Raw genomic sequence first — 20,440 nt, 5'->3', positions numbered from 1 at the left:
GTGCTGGGGCAGAGGACAGGGTGTTTGTGGGTGCAGGGGCAGAGGATAGGGTACCAGTGGGTGCTGGGGCAGAGTACTTGTGGGAGTCTGGGGGCGGGGGGGAAACAGGGACCAATACCTGGGGATCCTGTGGCTGCACGCCAAGGCCCAGAAAGTGTGTGGGCTGCTCCCTCATCTCCAAACAGCGGCGTGGTACCTGAAACGCTGGTCTGTTGCACGCATGATGCCTTCCTGCGAGGAGAGGAGGAGTCTTGGACCGCACCATCCCCAACTGCTGGGGCAGTGCGCACCTTGCTCCTCTGCTCCCCACGGCAGCGCACACCTCCCGAGCAGCTGGAGCCAGCGCAATCCCAGATCCCCATCCTCTCCCCAGCGCACGATGGATTGGTGTTTTAGGTACCACGCTGGCTGTTGGGGCAGGGGAGAGAGCAGCCCACACACTTCCAGGACCTGGTGTGCAGCTGCAGAACTGCCCCGCAGGAAGCCCAAGCTACCTCCATGATCCCTGGAGATAACATCAGTGTGGTCACCCTGCCTCCTGGACCCAATCCCGGCCACTTTATCAGCCAGCACCAGCTCCCATTCTGCGTCAGTGCGCCCGGCCTTCTCTCTGGGTCCTAGCGCCTGCTGGATCTAGTCCCACCGCCCGGAAGCATGCCTGGCAGAGACGCTGCAGGCGGCGGGCTCTCTCCCAAGAATTGTGCATAGAAATTTATCTGAGGACCGGTATTTTTTTTCTGAGGACTGGTACTGGGCTGTGAACCACACTTTGGGAAACACTGAGTTATGCAATTTGTATTTCGAAATAACACGCTATTTCAAAATTCCCCTTATCCCTTGTGGAATAAGTGTTACCGGGACATTGGAATAAGCTGCCCGTTATTTCAAAATCTATTTCAAAATAACAGGCTGCTTCAATAGACACAGCATCTGACGAAGTGGGTCTTTGCCCACGAAAGTTTATGCTCCAACACTTCGGTTAGTCTATAAGGTGCCACAGGACTCCTCGCCGCTTCAATAGACACAGAGTAGCTATTTCAGGATATTTCTGGTATCCCGAAATAGCTCCGCAGTATAGACCTCCGGTATCCTGGAAAAACTCTGCTGCGTCGAGGGAACATGTTTGTTCTCCCGCTTTTTTTGCCGAAGTGAAAATGCGCTCTTTCGGAAGTCCTGTCTTCCTCATTCTATGGGCCAAATTTCAGAAAAGCCTCTTCTGTAAAAAAATTTTCAAAAAGCCAGCTGTAGTGTAGACCTAGCCTTAGAGACTGATCTAATTCCTACTAAGATTAATGGAAAAATTCTTCTTGATTAAAATGGGTATTGTATTGAGCCCTCAATATAAATGTTTGCTTGATTTGAAGAACAGTGATCAATATAAGGATGATCTTGTTGTTAGGACATTGGGGTATGGCTCAGGAGATTCAATTTAAATTCCCTTTTCTGCTACAGACTCCATTTGATCTTTGACCCTAGTTTCTTATCTGTAAAATGAGGCTATTCCTACTTTCCCCCCTTTGTCTTTCCAAACAAGTTGGACTGTAAACTAAATAGGAATGAATGTTCTATCACTTTAATATGCGTACAGATAACATGTAACACAACAGGGTCCTAATTTCAGTTGAAGTCTCTACCATCTACCTCAACATCTACCTATATTTTTAGCAATGTATATCTGTCTGTTCAAGAACTCCTGAACAGTAAGAGGTAGGGCCATCAAATTTGGTATGCAACTTCCTCTTATCCTAACTTAAAGCAAGGTCAGGGTTTGGTTGTGCCAAGAAAATGGGCAGTGCCAGGGATGGGACTATTTTCCATAACAAGGAAAGGGAGGGGCAGAGAGAGGAGGGACAGAAAAGGGAAGGGCACGGAGAGGAAGGCCAGGATACTGAGGGTATGTCTACACTACCACCCTAGTTCGAACTAGGGTGGTAATGTAGGCAACCGGAGTTGCAAATGAAGCCCGGGATTTGAATTTCCCGGGCTTCATTTACATAAAGCCGAGCGCCACCATTTTTAAATGTCCTCTAGTGCGGACTCCGTGTCGCGCGGCTACACGCAGCACGGACTAGGTAGTTCGGACTAGGCTTCCTAGTGAAACGAGGAGTAATGGTAGTTCGGACTAGGAAGCCTAGTCCGAACTACCTAGTCCGTGCTGCATGTAGCCGCACGACACGGAGTCCGCACTAGCAGACATTTAAAAATGGCGGCGCTCGGCTTTATGCAAATGAAGCCCGGGAAATTCAAATCCCGGGCTTCATTTGCAACTCCGGTTGCCTACATTACCACCCTAGTTCGAACTAGGGTGGTAGTGTAGACATACCCTGAGAGTGGCCACTGAAGGCAGCTGCACTATCAAGAGAGGCCAGTAGGGGAGGGGCTCTACAATCTGGCCTGCCATCAACTGGGTAAGTAGCTCCCTTGCCCCAAACCCTTTTCCCTTGGGCACAGCACCAGAGGAGGGAAGAGAGAAAAGGCCCCTGGTGGCTGGAGGGGTGAGAGGAGACAGAAGGCCCCTGGCAGCCAGAGGAGCTCGGAAAGACAGAAGACTCTGTCAGCTGAGGGCATTGAGGGGAGAAAAGGCCCTGCTGGCCATGGGGAAAAGAGAAAGCCCCACCAGATTGGACCCCACGTCCTGAGCCCCTCCTCACTCCCCAATCCTAACTCTTGCAACCCCCATTCCTTGGCATCTTGTCCTGCCCTGACTCCTGCATTTCCTCTCCCTCCACTGCCAGCCCCTTACTCTGAAGGACCTGGACAATGCCTGGTAAATCTTCTAGTAAAAATAGTAAGAGATGCTGTTACAGGCCTGTAAGGAGAATTAATGCAGTGAGATTTAAAGACATGCATTAAAGTGCTATAACCTGCATTTTATATATGACAATGGAGTTTGTCATATATTTAACCTGGTAATGTTCCCAGTAAGCAGGATGCACGGGTAATTAGAATGGAAATAAATGTTAGCATTTTTTTAACTAACTTTTTTTCTTCATCTGTGAAATATAGTTGGTACAGTACTGTCTCATTCACTGAAGTTAGACTATGAATGTGAAACACTGCTTTTTTTCTTGTTAAATACATTTTGACCTATATAGGATCATATATTGCACTCTGATCCACACTGAATGCTTTACAATAGTATATTAAGAAAATGCATGTACTTCTGTCACTTGTCATTTGTTCTCTCATCCTCTCCCAGGTAGAGACTAGAGTCTGGAAAACTGATTGCAATTCATAGCATTTGCAATTTTAAAAGAAAATGCATTTGTGATAGCTTTACTGAATCAGAAATTACTAAGAAGATGTCTTAGTAATGATAGAGAGAAAGAGGATTGAGTGTGTGAACTTTTAAAATTTAAGATAAGCTTATTTCTGTGATAATGGTCTGCACAGTCTGGCTAATGGCTGACATATAGCACAAAAAACTAAATGTTTCTTTACTGACTCAGGTAATTGCTACTAAATCATGCCCAGCTGAGGACATGAATATTAATACTAAACATCAATAACTTGCAGAATATTTTATATCCACTTGCTGGGTATATTGGAAAGTTCTTTGAAGTACATTAGGCTATGTCTACATTACAAGATTTTTGCTCAAAACCAGCAGAGCGGCCACACCTCAAGCGCATTTTTGCACAAGAAAATTGACAGAACAGAGAGCTTTTGCCGGTACAGTTACTCTTCTCCCCACAAGGAATAACTCCTTTTTGTGCAAGAACTCTTCCGCAAAAGGTTTCTTGCGCAAAAACCCTGGGCTGTGTCTACACTGGCATCCCTTCCGGAAAAGGGATGCTAATGTAGCACTTTAGAATAGGCAAATCCGCGGGGGATTTAAATATCCCCCGCGGTATTTGCATTAACATGGCTGCCGCTTTTTTCCGGCTTGGAGATAAGCCGGAGAAAAGCGCCAGTCTAGACGTGATTCTCCGGAAAATAAAGCCTTTTCCGGAGGATCTCTTATTCCTACTTTCAAGTAGCAGTATAGACTAAGCCTTAGTGTTTATAATAGACACAGTTTCCCATTACTAACACTGCCTGATATTGTTACCCTTTTGTTGATCCAGTTAGCTACAATTTGGGGTTCAGCTGATTGTTTTGGTTAGGAAGAGAAATTGATGGAATTGGGTATTTATTTGATGCATGGTTGTTTGTTTATTTTAAAAAACATATGAGTCCTGCTTCTCTGAACATAGTAGGAATCAAACAACAGGAGATAGCTTCTTTGCTCACAAGTTACAAGGCTCTTTCCAATCAGCATTTAGCCCAAAAGCACACTGAAGGCTTTTCTCAGTGCCCAAAGTTACATAACAGGTGTTGTGGGGCAAGTACACCCCATCTCTATTTGGGGGAGGGGCATTGGTGTCACACTCCTGTGGTTAAGTCTGCCTATCTAACCTCAGGCTCAGAGTAGTAGGGCCTACCAGACTGCATCCACACTTTCCCTTGGCCATTGCAGCTCCCTGCTGGGGCTGAGGCCACTTCTAACAGCAACCTCATGCGGGGTAGCAGAGGACTTAGAAGAAACTGTGCTCTTGGTAGTTCTGGCCTTTCTTGGATATCCATATGTATGCAAGCATCTGCTTGGGTCTCGGCCCCTCTGGCTCCCATGGCTTGTGGCTTCAGCTGCTCCTGGGCTGGAACCTGTGGCATATATCCTTCCTTTCTGGCAGTCTGCCTAGAATAAGCTGCGCTGCTCCCTTTTATACTGCAGTAGATGTTGGAGTATGCTCAGCAGGGGGAAGGGGAGGTGGTTTCCTCTGCCCAGAATGTGTCACACCAAGACACAATTTGGATTAGTGTGGTGTTGTCGCCCCCCTGCCCTGCAATCTTACTCTGATTTATATAAGCTCTTCTGTTCCCGTCTGTGAAAGAAGAACAGAGACAGTGAAGCCATTTCATTTTCTTTCATCCAAGTTACCTGAGGTTTACAACTCTGCTTCACAAGAAGAATGCCAAAGCATTGGAAAATAAATTATGAAGTATGCTTGTTGTAATCACACAAGAGGCACAGAACTCAAAACATAGAAATACATGAAATTTTGGAGAAAGAGTAAGAGAAAAATACTTAAAAAACCAAAATAAACAACATAGAAAAAGCTCTCTATAAATTGTGAAGCATTTTAATGTTTTTCCTTCATTTTCAAGCTATCCCTTTCATACAAAAAACTACAAACTTCACACAGCCTTTTCATGGCTCATCTATAATTAAGTATTATTCGGTATTTAACTGGTCTAAATGAATCCATCTTCATCTCTCTATATATATTAAATGTCATTAGGTATTTTCTTTACCGTTACTTAGCAGTAATCTTGTCTCTTAAGAGTGAATTGTCTATGCAGCTTACTGCTTCAAGAGCATATGTATTCCAGAAGCATCTTCTTTATACTGAGAACTACTGTTCAAATTGTCAATACATAAGGTATTCACTGAATCAGCAAATGCTGGAACTGTAATACATTGCATCAAGGTCCTCATCTAAGGAACAGTAAAGTCAATGGAAAGACTCCCATTGACTAGACGGGAATTGTATTGAGCCCCAAATGTATCCATTACAACATGCACTTTAAAAAAAATGAAATGCAATGTAGGATCCAGTGCGTTTCCCCAAAAAATTGGATTTTGGGACAATATTATAATCTCCCTGTCATCCCCTTAATCTGTTCTTCCCAAGGTAGATAAGGTCCTGGAGTTATTAAGGAAACAATAAAGGACATGAAGATAAACCTCCAATAAAGTAATTGAGGCAGGCAGTATTCTTTTCAAAACAAAGTATTTTTATTAATGTAACCAATAACCTGTACTACAATATGATCTAAAAATCTTTAAAAAGACACAAAATCCATTACACTAATTCCTTATTCCAAGTTATAGAATGTTCAAACTACAATAGAATGTAGTTCAAATGATTCTAAGTGAAGTTATTTGTTATAAGTGGTCATTTTACAACAAATTGCTGACAGCAATTCCTAAAACTTAAAGTACAATTTACTTAAAATACAATTAACACACACATTCCAAGCATACACATATTAAAGATTATGCTATTCTAAAAACTATATAAAAATTAGCAAGAATACTTTATAAATCCATTAGTATCCCATTAAAATCACTATTGCTGCATTTTAAATCTTTAAGCACTGTTACTGTTCAGTTCCTGTTCACCTTTGCTGTTTCTTCTCTCTCTGAGCCATCCCGTCCATAAGATGGTTCGGTTCAGGGCCCCCATGGTGACCACCTCACCCATCCTATGGATGGGATATTCTCCCATGTTAGCCCTGGAACCCAGGGTGGCCTGGGGGCTTACCTGGGAGAGGGGCTGGCATGGGGTGGCAGCAAGACTTGAACTCCTTCCCCATGCTCTTACTCCCACTCTCCCCAAGGTGGCAGGAGCTGCATGAAGCAGAGTGATGCTGCAATGTGTTCTGTGCTGCTGCTATCTCCCAGCCAGGTCACTCCACTTCCCACATCACTTGGGGAGGGGGCTTTGGAGGCACCTAGCAGCAACAGGGATTTGACCCTATTTCATTGAACCTCCTGAGATGAGCACCACCTGGATCCAGCACCCCAAAACCCTCCTGAGTCCCAAAGCCTTCATCCCTGACTTCACTCTAAATCCCACACACCCAGATGGATGTCTCACTGTCTCCCACATTTGTTTTGGTTAACTGTTAATTAATTGGAATATTTGACTAACCAACACCCATCCTTTCCCCATCAGGCTGGATAACAAAGCTTTTACTGTATTATGCCCCTGTATCACATTTGCTTGTACCACAAACATAGCTGATACTACTATTTGCTGCAGCCATTTTAGAGTAATGAAGGAATTTGGGGGCTTAAAATTGGTAATTGTTTAGAGAAGGGTTTTCCAAGTGGGACCCAAACCTAACAATGGTACCCGCAGAGTACAGTAACCTAATATTAAACAGCAATTATTAACTTTAAACGTGTTTAAAGCTGCAGAATCAGATAACTCATACCCAAGAATGTTAAAATAAACTTACTATTAATGTTGATTTTTAAAAACAAATTCTGGAACACTAGGGAACTTCCAGAGGACTCGGGGGGGAAAGCCTAATGTTGTGCCAATACTGTATTTAATAAACAGCAAACTGGATGAACCAGGTAGCTGTAGAGTGTGACATTGATTCTGAGCAAATACATGGAAAGGTTGATATTGGATGCAATCAGTCAAGAATTAGAGGCTAGCATAATTAATGCCAATAAACAAGGTTTTATGCAAGATAGGTCTTGTCAGTGTCTTTTTTAATGAGATCACAAGTTTAGTTAATAAAGCTTACTACTGTATTCACATAACATATGTTGATTTCTTAAGGCACCTGACAGTCTCAAATGACATTGTAAAAAACTTAAAAGCAATGTAGCCTATATTAAATAGATTAATAACTAGTTAACTGATAGATTGTAAAAAGTAACTGTAAATGGGGAACTGTGATTTAAAGGGAGTATTTTCTAGTGCAGTCCCACAAGAATTGTTCTTGACCTAATTCTATTAAATATTCTTATCAATTTTCTGGAAGAAAATATAAAATCATCATTAGTAAAATGTGCGGATGACACAAAAATTGGGGAATTATGAATAACAATGGGTATGTTTACACTGCAAAGTTAATTCTAAATAACAGCTGTTATTTAGAATTAACTTTAATAGCGTCTATACATGCAAACCGCTATTTCGAATTTAATTCAAAATAGCGGAGCCTTAATTCGAGTTTGGTAAACCTCATTCTATGAGGAGTAATGCCAAATTTGAAATAATTTTTTCGAATTGAGTGCTGTATAGACACTTAATTTGAAATAAGGGGCCTCCAGCCCTTCCCAGGGAGCCCTGGTGGCCACTCTGGGCACAACGAGGAAAACTTACTCTCCTCTCCCCCAGCCCCGGAACCATTAAAGGGATAGACCCTGGCCACAGTGCCTGTGCCAGCTCCAAGCCTACTAGTCCAGAGCCAGCAGTGGCTACCAGGGCCCCTGACCCAGTGGCCCCAAAATATGAGCCAGCAAGCCACTGGCAGCCAGCCCTCCACCACTCCCCAGGAGAAGTCTGCCAGCTCCCAGGAGCCTGACAGGGACTGGAGAAGGCGGGCGCCTTCCTGGTCCAGGGTGATCATGGACCTTATTCAGGTTTGGGGGGGATGCCCCCAATGTCCATGATCTCCACACTAGATGGAGGAACACAGCCATCTATGGCAGGATAGCTGCCAGCCTGGCCTCCAAAGGCCACATGCGAACCCATGAGCAGATTGGCATGAAACTCAAGTTGGTACGGCGAGACCCCCAAACCTGAGCCCAGAGCTTCCCCTCATTGAGGTAGACAAGCAAGCAGGGAACCCTGAGAATATCTGTCCGGGGTGGGGGCACGGAGCTCAGTTAGCCTTAGGCAGCAGCCCCACACACTAAGTCCTAACCTAATGCCCTGCTGCACTGGTTCTGGCCAGCCTTAACTTTGGTTCAGGGTCCACTCAATGTGGACGCGCTATTTCGAAATAGGTTTTGTGTATAGATGCATTATTTTGAATTAGCTTAACAATTCAAAATACTTAATTTGAATTAACTCGAATTAATGCTGTAGTGTAGACATACCCTATGGGAACAAGTCAGTTATAGAGACACGCTTTTTTCAACAACATGCATTTTAATACAGCCAAATGTAAAGTAAAACATTTATGAATAGAGACCATAGATCACACAACACAGAGGACTGCATGATAGACTGTAGTGGCATTGAAGGTAAGTTAGGGGTCATGGTAGGTGACCAGTTGCACCCAAGCACTGAGTGCAGTGCTATAGCTAAAAAGGTAAATGTGATCCTTGGATGTAGAAGCAGAAAAATATCAAGTAAGAATAGGGAGGTGTAATTACGCTCCATATATTGCATTGGCATGAGCATTATTGGAATACTGTGACCAAGCTCTGGTACTCACAACCTTCCTTGGTAGTTTATTCCAAACTTAAAGTACCCAAAGTTTTACCAACTACATGACCTAAACAAGACAGGGCAAGAAGTAATGTGTTCATTCTCCAGTGGACAAGAAAAACAATTGATCCCTGTCTTCTTTATAAGAGCCCTTAATATATTTGAAGACTATCAGTTCCTGTTTCAGTCTTATTTGCTCAGTTAAATATTATTTTTAACTTTTCCTAAGTTTTGAATCATTTTTGTTGCTTTCCTCGGGACTCTCCCCCATTTGTCCATATCTTTCCTAAAGTGTGCCACCCAGAATTGGACATACACTGTACTCCAGCTGAGGCCTCACCATGACAGTAGAGTAGAACAGCGAGCTCACAAAGCTTATGTTAATAAGTCCCAAAAGTATATTAGCTTTTTCACAACTATATCAGTATTGACTCATTCAGTTTGTTTCACTTATAACCGCCACATCCTTATCAGCAGTAATACCACCTTGCCAGTTATTTGCTTACGTAGTTGTGCATTTGATTTTTCCTTGGTATATGAAGTACCTTGCACTTATTTTCATTGCATTCCATTTTGTTGAATTCAGACCAATTCTCCAATTGGTCAAGATCATTCTGAATTTTAATCTTGTCCTCCAGAAGTATTTGCAACTCCTCACAGTTTAGTGTACTCTGTAAATTTTATAAACATCCTCTCTCCACCAGTGTTCCCTCTAAGCTGCGTGGGAATACAGCTGCACAGGTGATTAAATAGCTCTGCCTGGTAAATCAGCTCCATGCAGGAAGCCCTGAGCCTCTGACTAGGCAGGGCTGATTAATCACCTGTGAAGCTGTGCTGCCACACAGCTTAGAGGAAATACTGCTCTTCAGTTCATTATCCATGTCTTTACATGAAAATATTGACTAGTATCAGGCCCAGGGCCGACCCCTGGAACACCTATTTAGATATACTTTCCTACTTTGACAGTGACCCATTAATAACCGCTCTTTGAGTATGGTCTTTAACCAGTTGTGCACTCACCTGATTGTAATTTCATCTAGACCGCATTTCCTTTACTTATAAGAATGCCATGTGGGATTGTGTCAAAAGCCTTACTAAAAAACAAGACAGATCTCATCTCCTCCTTTCCATTAATCTACTAGGTCAGTAACCCAATCAAAGAAGTAAATGAGGTTTGTTTGGAATGATTTGTTCTTAATAAATTAATGGCAGCTGTTCCTTATAATGCTGGTCTCCTCTAGATGCTTACAAATTGTTTTTTTTCCCCCAGTATCTTTCCAAGTATCAGAGTTCAGCTGATTTGTCTATAATTCTCTAGGTTCTCTTTGAGCCCTTTTAAAAAAAAATTGTCCTACGTTTGCCTTTCTTCAGCCCTTGAGGACCCTATCCAACTCCGTGAGTTCTCAAAGATAATTGTTAATGGTTCCAGGATTGCCTCAGTTTGTTCTTTAAGCATACCTGGAATGTGCCAGGTTGCAGCCCCTATTCCAGCTCCTCGGGAACCTCTTCTTGAGGTTCTGGCTGCATTTTTTCCCCTCACCTTTTTACATACGCACACTCCATCCATTGCCCCACAAAGTCACGAGACCTCCTCGTCAATCTTCTCCTGGCCTTGGCAAAAGCCGTTATATACAATAATGTGGGGCCTACTTCCATTCTTCCCTGGTCTCACACATCTGGGCAGAGTTCCTCTAGGCAGCATCCGCTGGCTCCCTGCACAGCTTTGAGAAACAGTGGGCACTGTCTGGGGTTCTCTGCTTGGGGTCTCCATCTGGTTCCCTCATTTTAAACCTTTGACCTGCACCCCTTGACCCTGTTTTTCATTTTTTGTCCCCTGGAATCAGTTGAGCCCCGGGTCCAGTCATCCCTGCCACAAGTCTGGGGGAGGGGCTTTTCGAAGTAGGCAGGCTGGTGCCCGTCCACCACCTGGGATTCAAATAGGTCTTTAAGCACAATAGGATGAATTTAATCAGGCCCTGCCAACTTGAATACACCTAATTTATCTAAATACTCTTTAGCCTCTACTTTCCCCATATTGGCTTGCATTCCTTCCCCTTTGTTAATATTAATTGTGCTGAGTATCTGCTCACCATTAACTTTTTTAATAAAGACTGAAGTAAAATAGGCATTAGACACCTCACGCTTGCTGATGTTATCAATTATTAGCTCTCCTTCCCCACTAAGTAGAGGACCTACGCTTTCCTTGGTCTGTCTCTTGCTCCCAAAGTATTTAAAGAAAGCTGGTTAGTATACACTGTTGCAACACCTGGAGGAAGATTAACCACAGGTGCTGGTTGCAGATCAGACCTGCTTGGGAAATCACAGTGAGGTGCAGAGGGACTGCAAGCATAAGCACCGGCTCTTGAGGGAGAGAGATGAAGGTTCCTTCTCAACAGAGGTGACAGCTAGGAGCCTGAAACTTTAAGTGGGTGCCCTTGAGAAAGACTGGAGGCAAGAAGTACGCTAAGTTACAGCTACCATGAAACTGATAGATGGCTCGTTAGCAGAAAAATGCATAGCATAACAGAGTCCAATGTATGGAAACTGAATTTAGACAAATTCAGATGGGAAATAAGGTTTATATTTTTAAAACAGTAGAGGTAATTAGCTGCCAGAACAATGGGGATGTGGTAGAGTCTCCAGTCACCAGAAATCCTTAAATCCAGATTGGATATCTTTCTAAAAAGATGTTATAGCTAAAAAAAGAAGTTATGGACTTGAGGCAGAAGTTACTGAGTGAGGTTCTTCAGCTTGTGTAATACAGGATATAAAATTAAATAATCATAAATGGTCCTATCTTGTTTTTTAAAAAGCCTAATATTTTACGTTGGCAGCATTGTCAATTGAATAGGTGATATTTCCTCCAAGTCAGAGCTTATCTAATGCTCATTATAGCATGTTTTAAAAAACTGTAGTTGTAATTTTTAACAGTCTCTCATAATAAAGCCCATAGAAGAGAAAGCTTTAATGGTTCATTCTCTTTAATTTGCCATTGAGACAAGAATCAGCTTTAAATTTTCAAGTGATTTGTAAAATAGATAGTGAATACTATATTAAACATACTTTATTGAAAAGTTAAGATGTTGGAAGTGTCTGACTACATGATGGGTAAAACGACATAAAAGTTTAAAATCTTTTTTAATTTTTTCAAAAACTTATCAAAAATACACTGTTAATTTAAGATATGTACATGAAAATCAGATTAATCTGAGCAAAATGACACTTATTTTCAAAATATGCATATTAATAAAAATATAGACAAGATCAGAAATTGAGAGAGAGCAGGGAAACCTATTTTCCTTATAAATTTAGAGTCGTTTTAAATTTCTCTTGCTTTGGGCACTTCCTGGAAGAGCATCCTTTTTATTTCGTCGCTTTGCAGATGCACTTCTGCACTCTTTTGACCCATGGAAAGAGCACAAGCACAAAATACAGAAGTCAAATGCACAGGCTTCTCGGCTACATAGTCCTCTTTTCTTTAAAGGCTGATATTTAGCTGGGTAATGACATCTTGGACAAGGTTTTAAAGCTTCATCAATAAAAAGGGTTTTGGCAATCTGTTTCAAGAGGGGAAAAACGACATTAAATATCTACAGTTGTTGACTGTACAGCTTAAGAAACGTTTGTCAGTGCAAATAACTGTCTACATTGCTTACCTTAACATACTCTTCCTGTTTACTAGTTGACTGGGGAACAGAACTGCATATTATAGGCGTTAAAAGTTCATTGCAAGAAGGTGGCGTTTGCAATACAGCAGTTTTAGCTTGAGCTTGAACAGGCCTTAAAGCAGATCTACTTAGAATATTAAGTCGTGTGGCAGCATCTTCAACATGCAAGAGACATCCCTGTTACAGATGATGATCATGAGAAGAGAAATTAGCTTCAAATGAGTACCAAGATAACCTGGGCTATATTTAACATATGTTAAATTTAAAAATAGTTCTAAAGCTTTCACAATAACATGGTACAAAACATATGGTGTAAATTTCTTCAGGTAAAAGTTTAGTATCTAATAGACAGACAAAATAGGACACAGAGGAAATATATTGTGGTCTATAAAAATCAGTTCAGAATGACCAAATCAAATCTACTTTCCCACTTACAAGACCTCATCTTCTCCCTGCACCTCTGATATCTTTCCTACTTCAGAAATTTGAATGGTAAATGCTTCCAAATGTTTATAGGATAGTCACTTCACGGACCCCTACCCTATAGGCAAATTAAACCACAAATAAAAAACAAATCAAACAATTGGGAAGGAATCACAGTTTTAGTCCTATTGGACCTGCAAACACTGATTAGTATGGAAGAGGGGGAAAGGAGGGATGGAAACGGAGCATTTGAAAGATTAAGAGGAAGAGATGGAATTTTAAGTCCTGATTTACTTTAAATTGAAGTCTTATTACTTCCAAGCACTAAACGTTTAAAACATTTTCCTTGAAGTGGGGCTAGAGCAGTGGTCACCAACCAGTAGTTCAGGATCTGCCGGTAGATCTTGGAGCCTCTGACAGGTGATCCTGACTGGTTTGGCCAAGAGGCTATCAAATACTGGCACTTCAGCTGCCCCTCCCCTCACTGCTGTGCATCTCCTGCCCTTTGCCTTAGAGCTGCCTCCGCCACCTCCCACTTGGTGGGCAGGGAAGGAAAAGGAGGGGGTGCTGAGGTCAGGGTGCCCCCTCTCCCACCCTGTAGTCTATCTCCACAGAAAGGAGGGGGGCACAACAGGACCTGGGATGGAAGGAGTTTGCTGGCTGTTTTTGAGAGTGGTGCAGAACCAAGGCAGGGCTGAGCCTGCCTTAGCCCCACTGCACCACCTGTGGTAAGCAGTATCTAGCTGGAGCCTGCATCCTGAACCCTTGCCCCAGTCAAACCTCCTCCTGTACCCTAAGCCTCTGTCCTAGCCCTGAGCCCCCCCAGACCCAAACTCCCTTACAGAACTGGTGCCCTGAACCCCCTCCTACACCCCAGCTCCCTGCCCCAGGCTCAGATTAGAGCAACTCCAAGACCAGAGTCTGCACTCTAATCCTCTGCCCCTGCTTGATGAAAGGGAGGAAGGACGAGTGAGTAGGGGTGGGGCCTTGGAGAAGGAGCACAAAGGAGGCTGGGCAAGGATTTTTGGGTGTGCAATAGATCCTGGTTTGCACTTAAATTCAAAAAAGTGATCTTGTGCCTAACAAGGTTGGCGATCACTGGGCTAGAGTCAAAAGACTAAAAATGACATTTTTACTAAGAATGGTTCTCTGTATGCATTCTGAGCCAAAGTTACTGCATAAAGATTTTACAACTCTCATTGTCAATTGGGATGTGTCTGCAGTTCACTAGGATGTTTATAGTCTCCTCCTCTAACCCAAATCTTTCTAACATGTCCAATATTTAGAACAATACTGCATTTGTGTGATACGTTACCCCAGCTTCTGCCTTCAGCTGTTTTATGTACAGCTTTCTCCTGAGATACGCATTTTTGTCTTGTATAACAATTTCACGCCAGTTCTTGCTTACTTTCCAAATACTGAATCAAATAAAAAATAAAATATCATCCCCCTTTCAAGTCTTATTTTAGTTTAATGCTAGATTTTAAGATCCTAATACTCAAATTAAACCTTCCAAATTTTATCATAACAAACTGTTACCTTGATTATTTTGCAGAACATTGCAAACTTCACTTTATACACTTGACATTAAACATAATATTGCCTCATATATTCTTCTGAATCACAATGTAGAATTAAATACAGGAGATAGGAAATTTGACTCTCTTACTCAAAATAGAACACAATATAAAACTCATTGATTACTTTGTATGGAGGAGAGGAGGGGAGATTGAGAGCTGAAGGGAAGAGAATTGGCACAGAACTAGGGAGTTGTACCAGAGCTTCTGAGCATGGGAAGGGGAGGGCTGGAGTGGAAGTGGAGGGGACAAACATGGGGGAGAATTACATAGCATAACAGTGTCCAATGTATGGAAGCCTGGAACTGAGCAGAGCTTAACATTTATGAATATTTTCACTAAATTACAAAAGTATGGTAATTAATAAGTATTATTAGATAGAATGTCACTTGTAATTATGTTCTTACATCTCTTTGTTACTTCAAATGTGTCCGTATTAACTTAATATTTTTGGTATATGGGTTACACTGCTCAGCTCCCCAGCGCATTAGCAGGAAAAAAAACCCTTATTTTCAAAATTTTGAAAAAGAATATATATATAGTTGTATTTCTTACCTGCATAGACTTTCCACAGTCAAAGCACCTAAAACTATAGCAAGAATATGCTTTAAATCTCTGTATTTTAATTCTGTTAAAATATCTAATTTTTCAAGGCCCATTTTCTTGCCTATAAGTCCAGCAAGAATATATTCTATTACAGACATTTTCTCTCTCTCAGAGTTCTCCAAGGATCCATTTTGTTGTGGTCTTTTTCTTTTGCTTCGCATGAAGATTTCATGGACTATTTGTAAAGCAGGAGTTCTTGATAAGTCCCCAAGATTTAGAACCAAATCTTCACTATTCTCCTCATTAAAAACCAATCCAGTGTCTTCACTGGTAGGGTCTCTTGCTATTTTTGATCTACATTCTGAATTAATTAGTGTAATATCATAGTCTTCCTCTGTCTCTGACTGTGAACCCCGTTCCCGAAGGGTGGATAACCTCCTTGCTCGGTCTAATTTTCTTAACGTTCTTTTAACATCCAGAAGTTCAGAAACTTCCTTCTGTTTTTGAAGAAGTTCTTGGAAAGATCCCTCATGATCTGAAGAGGAATCTTCTGATTTATCCAAGCCAAGAGAATTAAACCCACTGTCTTCAGGCACTGAAAGGTCTGAGTCACTTACCACATGAGTGAGAGGAGCATTTATGTCAAGTAAATCCAAGTTAAAATCTGCTATTAGGTTGCTGACTGGAGTCAGAAATTGATCTTCATTTGTTTCAGACAACATACAACATGCAGGTGTGGTGAGCAGTTCCAGATAGGTGCTTTCATCATTAATACTTGTAAGGGCATTATCATTGAACTCATTAGGAATCTTGTCAAGAATAATGTCTTTAGAAGTATTAGGGTGAATTGGAGATAAACATTCAGGTTCTGACAAGAAGTCATTTCTACATTTGGAATCATCTACTGTAGACGTCCTTTGCTGTGAAAAGGAAAGCCTCAATTTTTGGCAAGCAGGACTAGACTCCTCAGTTTTTAAAGTGCTAGTAGCTAGAGGTTTGTAAGTGTTATCTCTTGGAGAATGTGAAGAACTTTTTGAAAGTCTTTCTTCAAAACTGAGAGCATGAGATAATGTTTTTTTCCTACTGCAACCTGAAGCATTGGCTTGTCTTTCAAAGCATCCTACAGAGCCTCCCAACGCAGTTTTAGACAGAAGCAGTCTCCTACGCAGTGATGAGTCTTTTTTACTTACTTTAGGAGTTTCAAAAAAATCTGTGCCTATATTTACCTCTTTTCTTTCAGCTAAGGAGATAGAATTCCTTTCATTTTCAATGGGAGACAACACTGGAATTACTAAATTAGGGTGTATATGTTCGGAATACTCATGTAGTAATGATACACCTCTTGAGCTCAGTTCATCTTTATGTCCTGCATCAGTATGATCAAAACTTGAGTCTTTTAATGATGCATTGTATCCGCTGTCATGAAATATGGAAGTGGAATAAGAGTCTTTAAAGCTGGAATATTTCACATTGTTGCTAGACGTCAATCTGCTTCTTTTAAGAATAGACAACACTGAGCAGCTCTCTGACATCTTTCACTTGGAATTTCTCTGATTCTGTAAAGTAAAGAGTATTTTATCTCTACAAATGATTCATAAAGAACTTATTTTAAATATAATTTGATATGTTGATAATTGTATCTAAGATTATTTATTTATATTGAAGTAACGTTCTTTCAGCATCAAAACAGTAACTAGAGTGAAAAATATTTAACTCAGAGGTGGGCAATAATTTTTGCAGGGGGGCTGTTTCGTACATGGTTATGCCAGCTCTGTCCCCACAGAAGGAGTGGGGCCTCTAGCAGAAGGTGTAGGGCCACAGCTACAGTGTGAAAGAGACACACTTCGGGCACATCTAGACTGCCCACGGCTTCTGAAAGAAGATATGCAAATTCGGTGCAAATTTGCATATCTTCTTCCAATCTCGTTTTTGGAAGAGTTTTTTCGAAAAAAGCAGTCTAGACACGGTTATTAAAAAAAACCTTTTTTCGAAAGAACCCTGTACACCTAATTTTTTTTAGGAAGAAGGGTTCTTCTAGACTGCTCTTTTTTTAAAAAACACTCTTCCGAAAACGGGATCGGAAGAAGATATGCAAATTTGTGCCGAATTGCCATATCTTCTTTCGAAAGTCACGGCAATCTAGTCGTGCCGTATGTAAGAGACACAAATTTTGCAACACAGATTGAGTGTGTGAGATAATGTGCATGTGATAGAGTGTGTGTGTGTGTGAGAGAGAGAGAGAGACACGGACAGTGTGGCACAGACTGGGAGTGTGGGACAGTGATACGGAGAGTGTGTATGCTAGCTGCTGCTGGGTAAGTTTCTAAGAGAAACTACACTCTGTCTCTAAAACAGGGAAAGTTGTCTTGCTTTGTTGTTTTCCCCCTCCCCTGCTCGGTAGAAATGGGATAGGAGGGGAAGTGTATGCGCTTTTGAGAGAGAGCACACAAGCACTGAACTCTTAGAAACATCTTAAGATTTTCTCTGAGTCACTTACCAGCCATGCTTCAGCCTGGAGCAGTTCTTCTGTGTCTCTCCCTCTCCATGACCTCTGCTCTTCAGAGATGGAGTACAAGGGGACACCCTGACTTCAGCATTTCCCTTTCCCCTCAGTGCCACCCCATCCCTGTTCTGCACAGCTAGCAGGAGAAGCTTGGGGGTAGCTCAGCTGCAGGATGCAGAATGGTGGAGAGGGGCAGTGAAACATTCCTTGCCAAATGTAAGTATGAACCTCTGCTAAACAACTGGTCATGCCAGTGAAAAAATGCTTGACCCCTGGGCCTGATTTTGCCCACCTCTGTTTTAACTGCATCTCTGTGGAAATAGCATTCACACATGAGCATGATGGATGCACTATATATATTTAAAAAGATAAATTGTTGGTAAATACTTTATTGATGTAAAACAACAGGGATGAATAGCTTAAAAACATGCCATAAGAGAAATTAAGTGAAAAAACATATCTGATTAGCTAGCTCATATACCAACCATCATCATCCATGGAAATAGGTTCTGTCTGATCACAGACACAGTTGGCAAAATTTTGGCCCCATTGAGGTAAATAGCAAAACTCCCATTGACTTCAACAGTATCAGGATTTCACCCTCCATGTACCATTTCAGTTCTTGAGAGACAACAAGGGATTAAAACTCACGAATTAGTCTATTTTATTAGTGCTGATGGAAAGATGGGAGAAAAGAAAAATTGCCACAAAGGCTTTGGTTTGTTTAAAGAAAGGAGGGAGCCCTAGTGGCTGATAATCCTTACTAATCAGCTAGACTCTAGAGACTCAGCATTCCACCTTCCTGCCTGCTCTTCTGTCACAGAGTGGGGAAAGCCCCCTCAACCTGACCCCACTCACCACCAGGAGCACAGGGTGGGATAAGACACCACTAAAGGCAGAAGGTAAGGGGAGTGGCTCTGGGCTCCACAAAGTACTAATCTGCCTCTGCATAGAACTGAAAGGACTTAACCAAGGTCACATAGCAGGTCAGTTGCCAAGAACAAAATACATATCTTCTGATGCCCACTCTACCTCCTTTATATATCATGGTTTATTAATTTAAGTATACTCATACAGTGGTTTTCAAAAGTGGTCTATGGACCAGCAGTGAGTGTTTTCTGACAGTCTACAACATATTTTGAGAACCAAGCTATGGAAGGATTAGGATGTCTAGAGAAAGGGTTTCATGAGACGATCCCTCTTATGAAGTGGCCCAAGGATGCATTGATTACTGGAAAACAAAAGAGCGTAGTGACTAAAACCTATCAGTCCCAGGAGTGGGTCCTGAACTGACTCTGCCACAAGCCTCTCTTTTAAATTAGTTACTATAAAAGGTGTCCATTACCTGCATCACCAAACTTATTTCTGTCCCCTTTTCCTCAGTGCCCTGCTTTTTTAAAGCAAAAGGATGGAGGTGACTTCTTGGTACTGAGATGAATAGCCTTCTCCAGTATTTAAATCAAGTCTAATCTCTGAAGCAAACAAACTTTACCTAAAGATTCTCCTACATTCATCAAGCTGTGCAAGTATCCCAGTGTAACTGACCCAAAATGAGTCATTGCAACTCAACAACGTTTATTATTATCTATCAAGGAAGTTGTACCAAAACACTCTCCCCTCAATAGGAATGTTACTTACCCACCTGTGTGAAGCACTTTAAGACCCTCAGATGTGAACAGCAGTGTTACTCTGGAAGACAGTGTTCCAGAAAAGGGTAAAGGCAGGAGCAAAAGTAAATCAATGCATTCCTGGGAATTAGGCAGTTCAGAGGCAAAATCCGTTCCAGTCACAAAATAATTGATGCAGCTAGTCTATGTATTTACTAGCCGTGACCTCCGCAGTTAGTGCCTATCACAATAGTAATGGAGCTAATTGACTAGACCAACCACCTAAGGAATAACACCTGTAGGGCTCCCAGTCACCTTGAATGATGGACACCAGGAAGGCAGGAGCTTCACCCCCGCACTCCTTGAGGCAATTCGGGGGGCAAAGGGAAAGCTCTATCCCCTCCCCCCCTTGACAATGGAGCTTCTTCAAGAAGTCAGTGGGGCTAAGTGATGGGGGGTGCAGTTAACAACATCCCGCAGGCAGTGCTGGGAACAGTCAGGGCCACCGCTCCCGCTGCTCTCTGCCTCTTGCCGCGGCAATGTCGAGCCTCCCTAGCCCCCAGCCCTAGCGCGTTGCCCTGGTGAGGAGCCGCCGCCTCAAGCCAGCACCAGGTCTCTGCGTGCGGCTGCTCTTGGTTTCCCTCGCTTGGATTTGAACTGCCCGCCCTTATCAACTGCTGTCTGTTGCTTTTTTCTCTTCCCCCGGAGCGCTGCGTCCGGGCACCTGGGGCCAGAGCGAAGCAGGGCTCACGAACGAAACCAGTTAAACTGGGGGAAGAGAGGGAAGCTACAGCTGTAACCCGCTCCCCCAAGCTGTCAGCTCCTAACATCCTTTTTCTGATTCGGGAGCCTGGTAGTGTAATTGCACTAGCGCCCTTGTGTTCTTATGATTTGGCGGGCGCGACTGCATTCTCCCCCTTCAAAGTCTGTCTGATCACATTCTAGGGAACGTTTTGGTCTAATGTACCTTCTTTGACTCCTATGACCTAAGCTTGCTATAAACTTCAATGCACATAGGTAGCATGATTGATCATAATGCAAAATGTTATCGTAGTGCATATGTATAAACCAAGAGTTGAAAGCACTGCTGGCAAAGCCTTACCTTGGCTTTCTCTACTTTTCTAGTTTTGTGCTTGGGTTAAAAAACATAGTTATGTGCACTTAACAGGGGAAA

The 20,440-nt window shown here is 42.2% G+C and overlaps 1 protein-coding gene across 2 annotated transcripts; it reads right to left on the bottom strand.

Annotated features, from left to right (window-relative positions):
• Positions 1-12,061: 12,061 nt before the first annotated feature.
• On the bottom strand, positions 12,062-20,408 carry FBXO43 (F-box protein 43). 2 transcript variants are annotated; one of them, XM_075920299.1, is made up of 5 exons: positions 19,298-20,408; positions 15,166-16,712; positions 14,349-14,451; positions 12,599-12,787; positions 12,062-12,499 (listed from the first exon to the last, which is right to left on the bottom strand). In XM_075920299.1, exons 2-5 carry the CDS (start codon positions 16,686-16,688, stop codon positions 12,251-12,253), a joined length of 2,064 nt encoding a protein of 687 aa, XP_075776414.1. In that variant the 5' UTR covers positions 16,689-16,712; positions 19,298-20,408; the 3' UTR covers positions 12,062-12,250. The 2 variants fall into 2 exon arrangements, with proteins under 2 accessions (XP_075776414.1, XP_075776413.1); XM_075920298.1 differs by having other exon boundaries at positions 19,302-20,408.
• Between the last annotated feature and the right edge of the window lie 32 nt (positions 20,409-20,440).

This window comes from Pelodiscus sinensis, chromosome 2 (genome assembly GCF_049634645.1).
Source record: "Pelodiscus sinensis isolate JC-2024 chromosome 2, ASM4963464v1, whole genome shotgun sequence".
Taxonomy (NCBI): domain Eukaryota; kingdom Metazoa; phylum Chordata; order Testudines; family Trionychidae; genus Pelodiscus; species Pelodiscus sinensis.
This window is presented reverse-complemented; position numbering and strand designations above follow the sequence as displayed.

Excerpts from the sequence above, each read along its gene's own strand:
- FBXO43 (XM_075920299.1), bottom strand. The coding sequence starts at position 16,688 with ATGTCAGAGAGCTGCTCAGTGTTGTCTATTCTTAAAAGAAGCAGATTG. Across the intron at positions 12,788-14,348 it reads AGCTGAAGGCAGAAGCTGGG|GGATGTCTCTTGCATGTTGA; the intron begins GTAACGTATCAC and ends CATCTGTAACAG. Across the intron at positions 12,500-12,598 it reads AACAGGAAGAGTATGTTAAG|ATTGCCAAAACCCTTTTTAT; the intron begins GTAAGCAATGTA and ends CTCTTGAAACAG.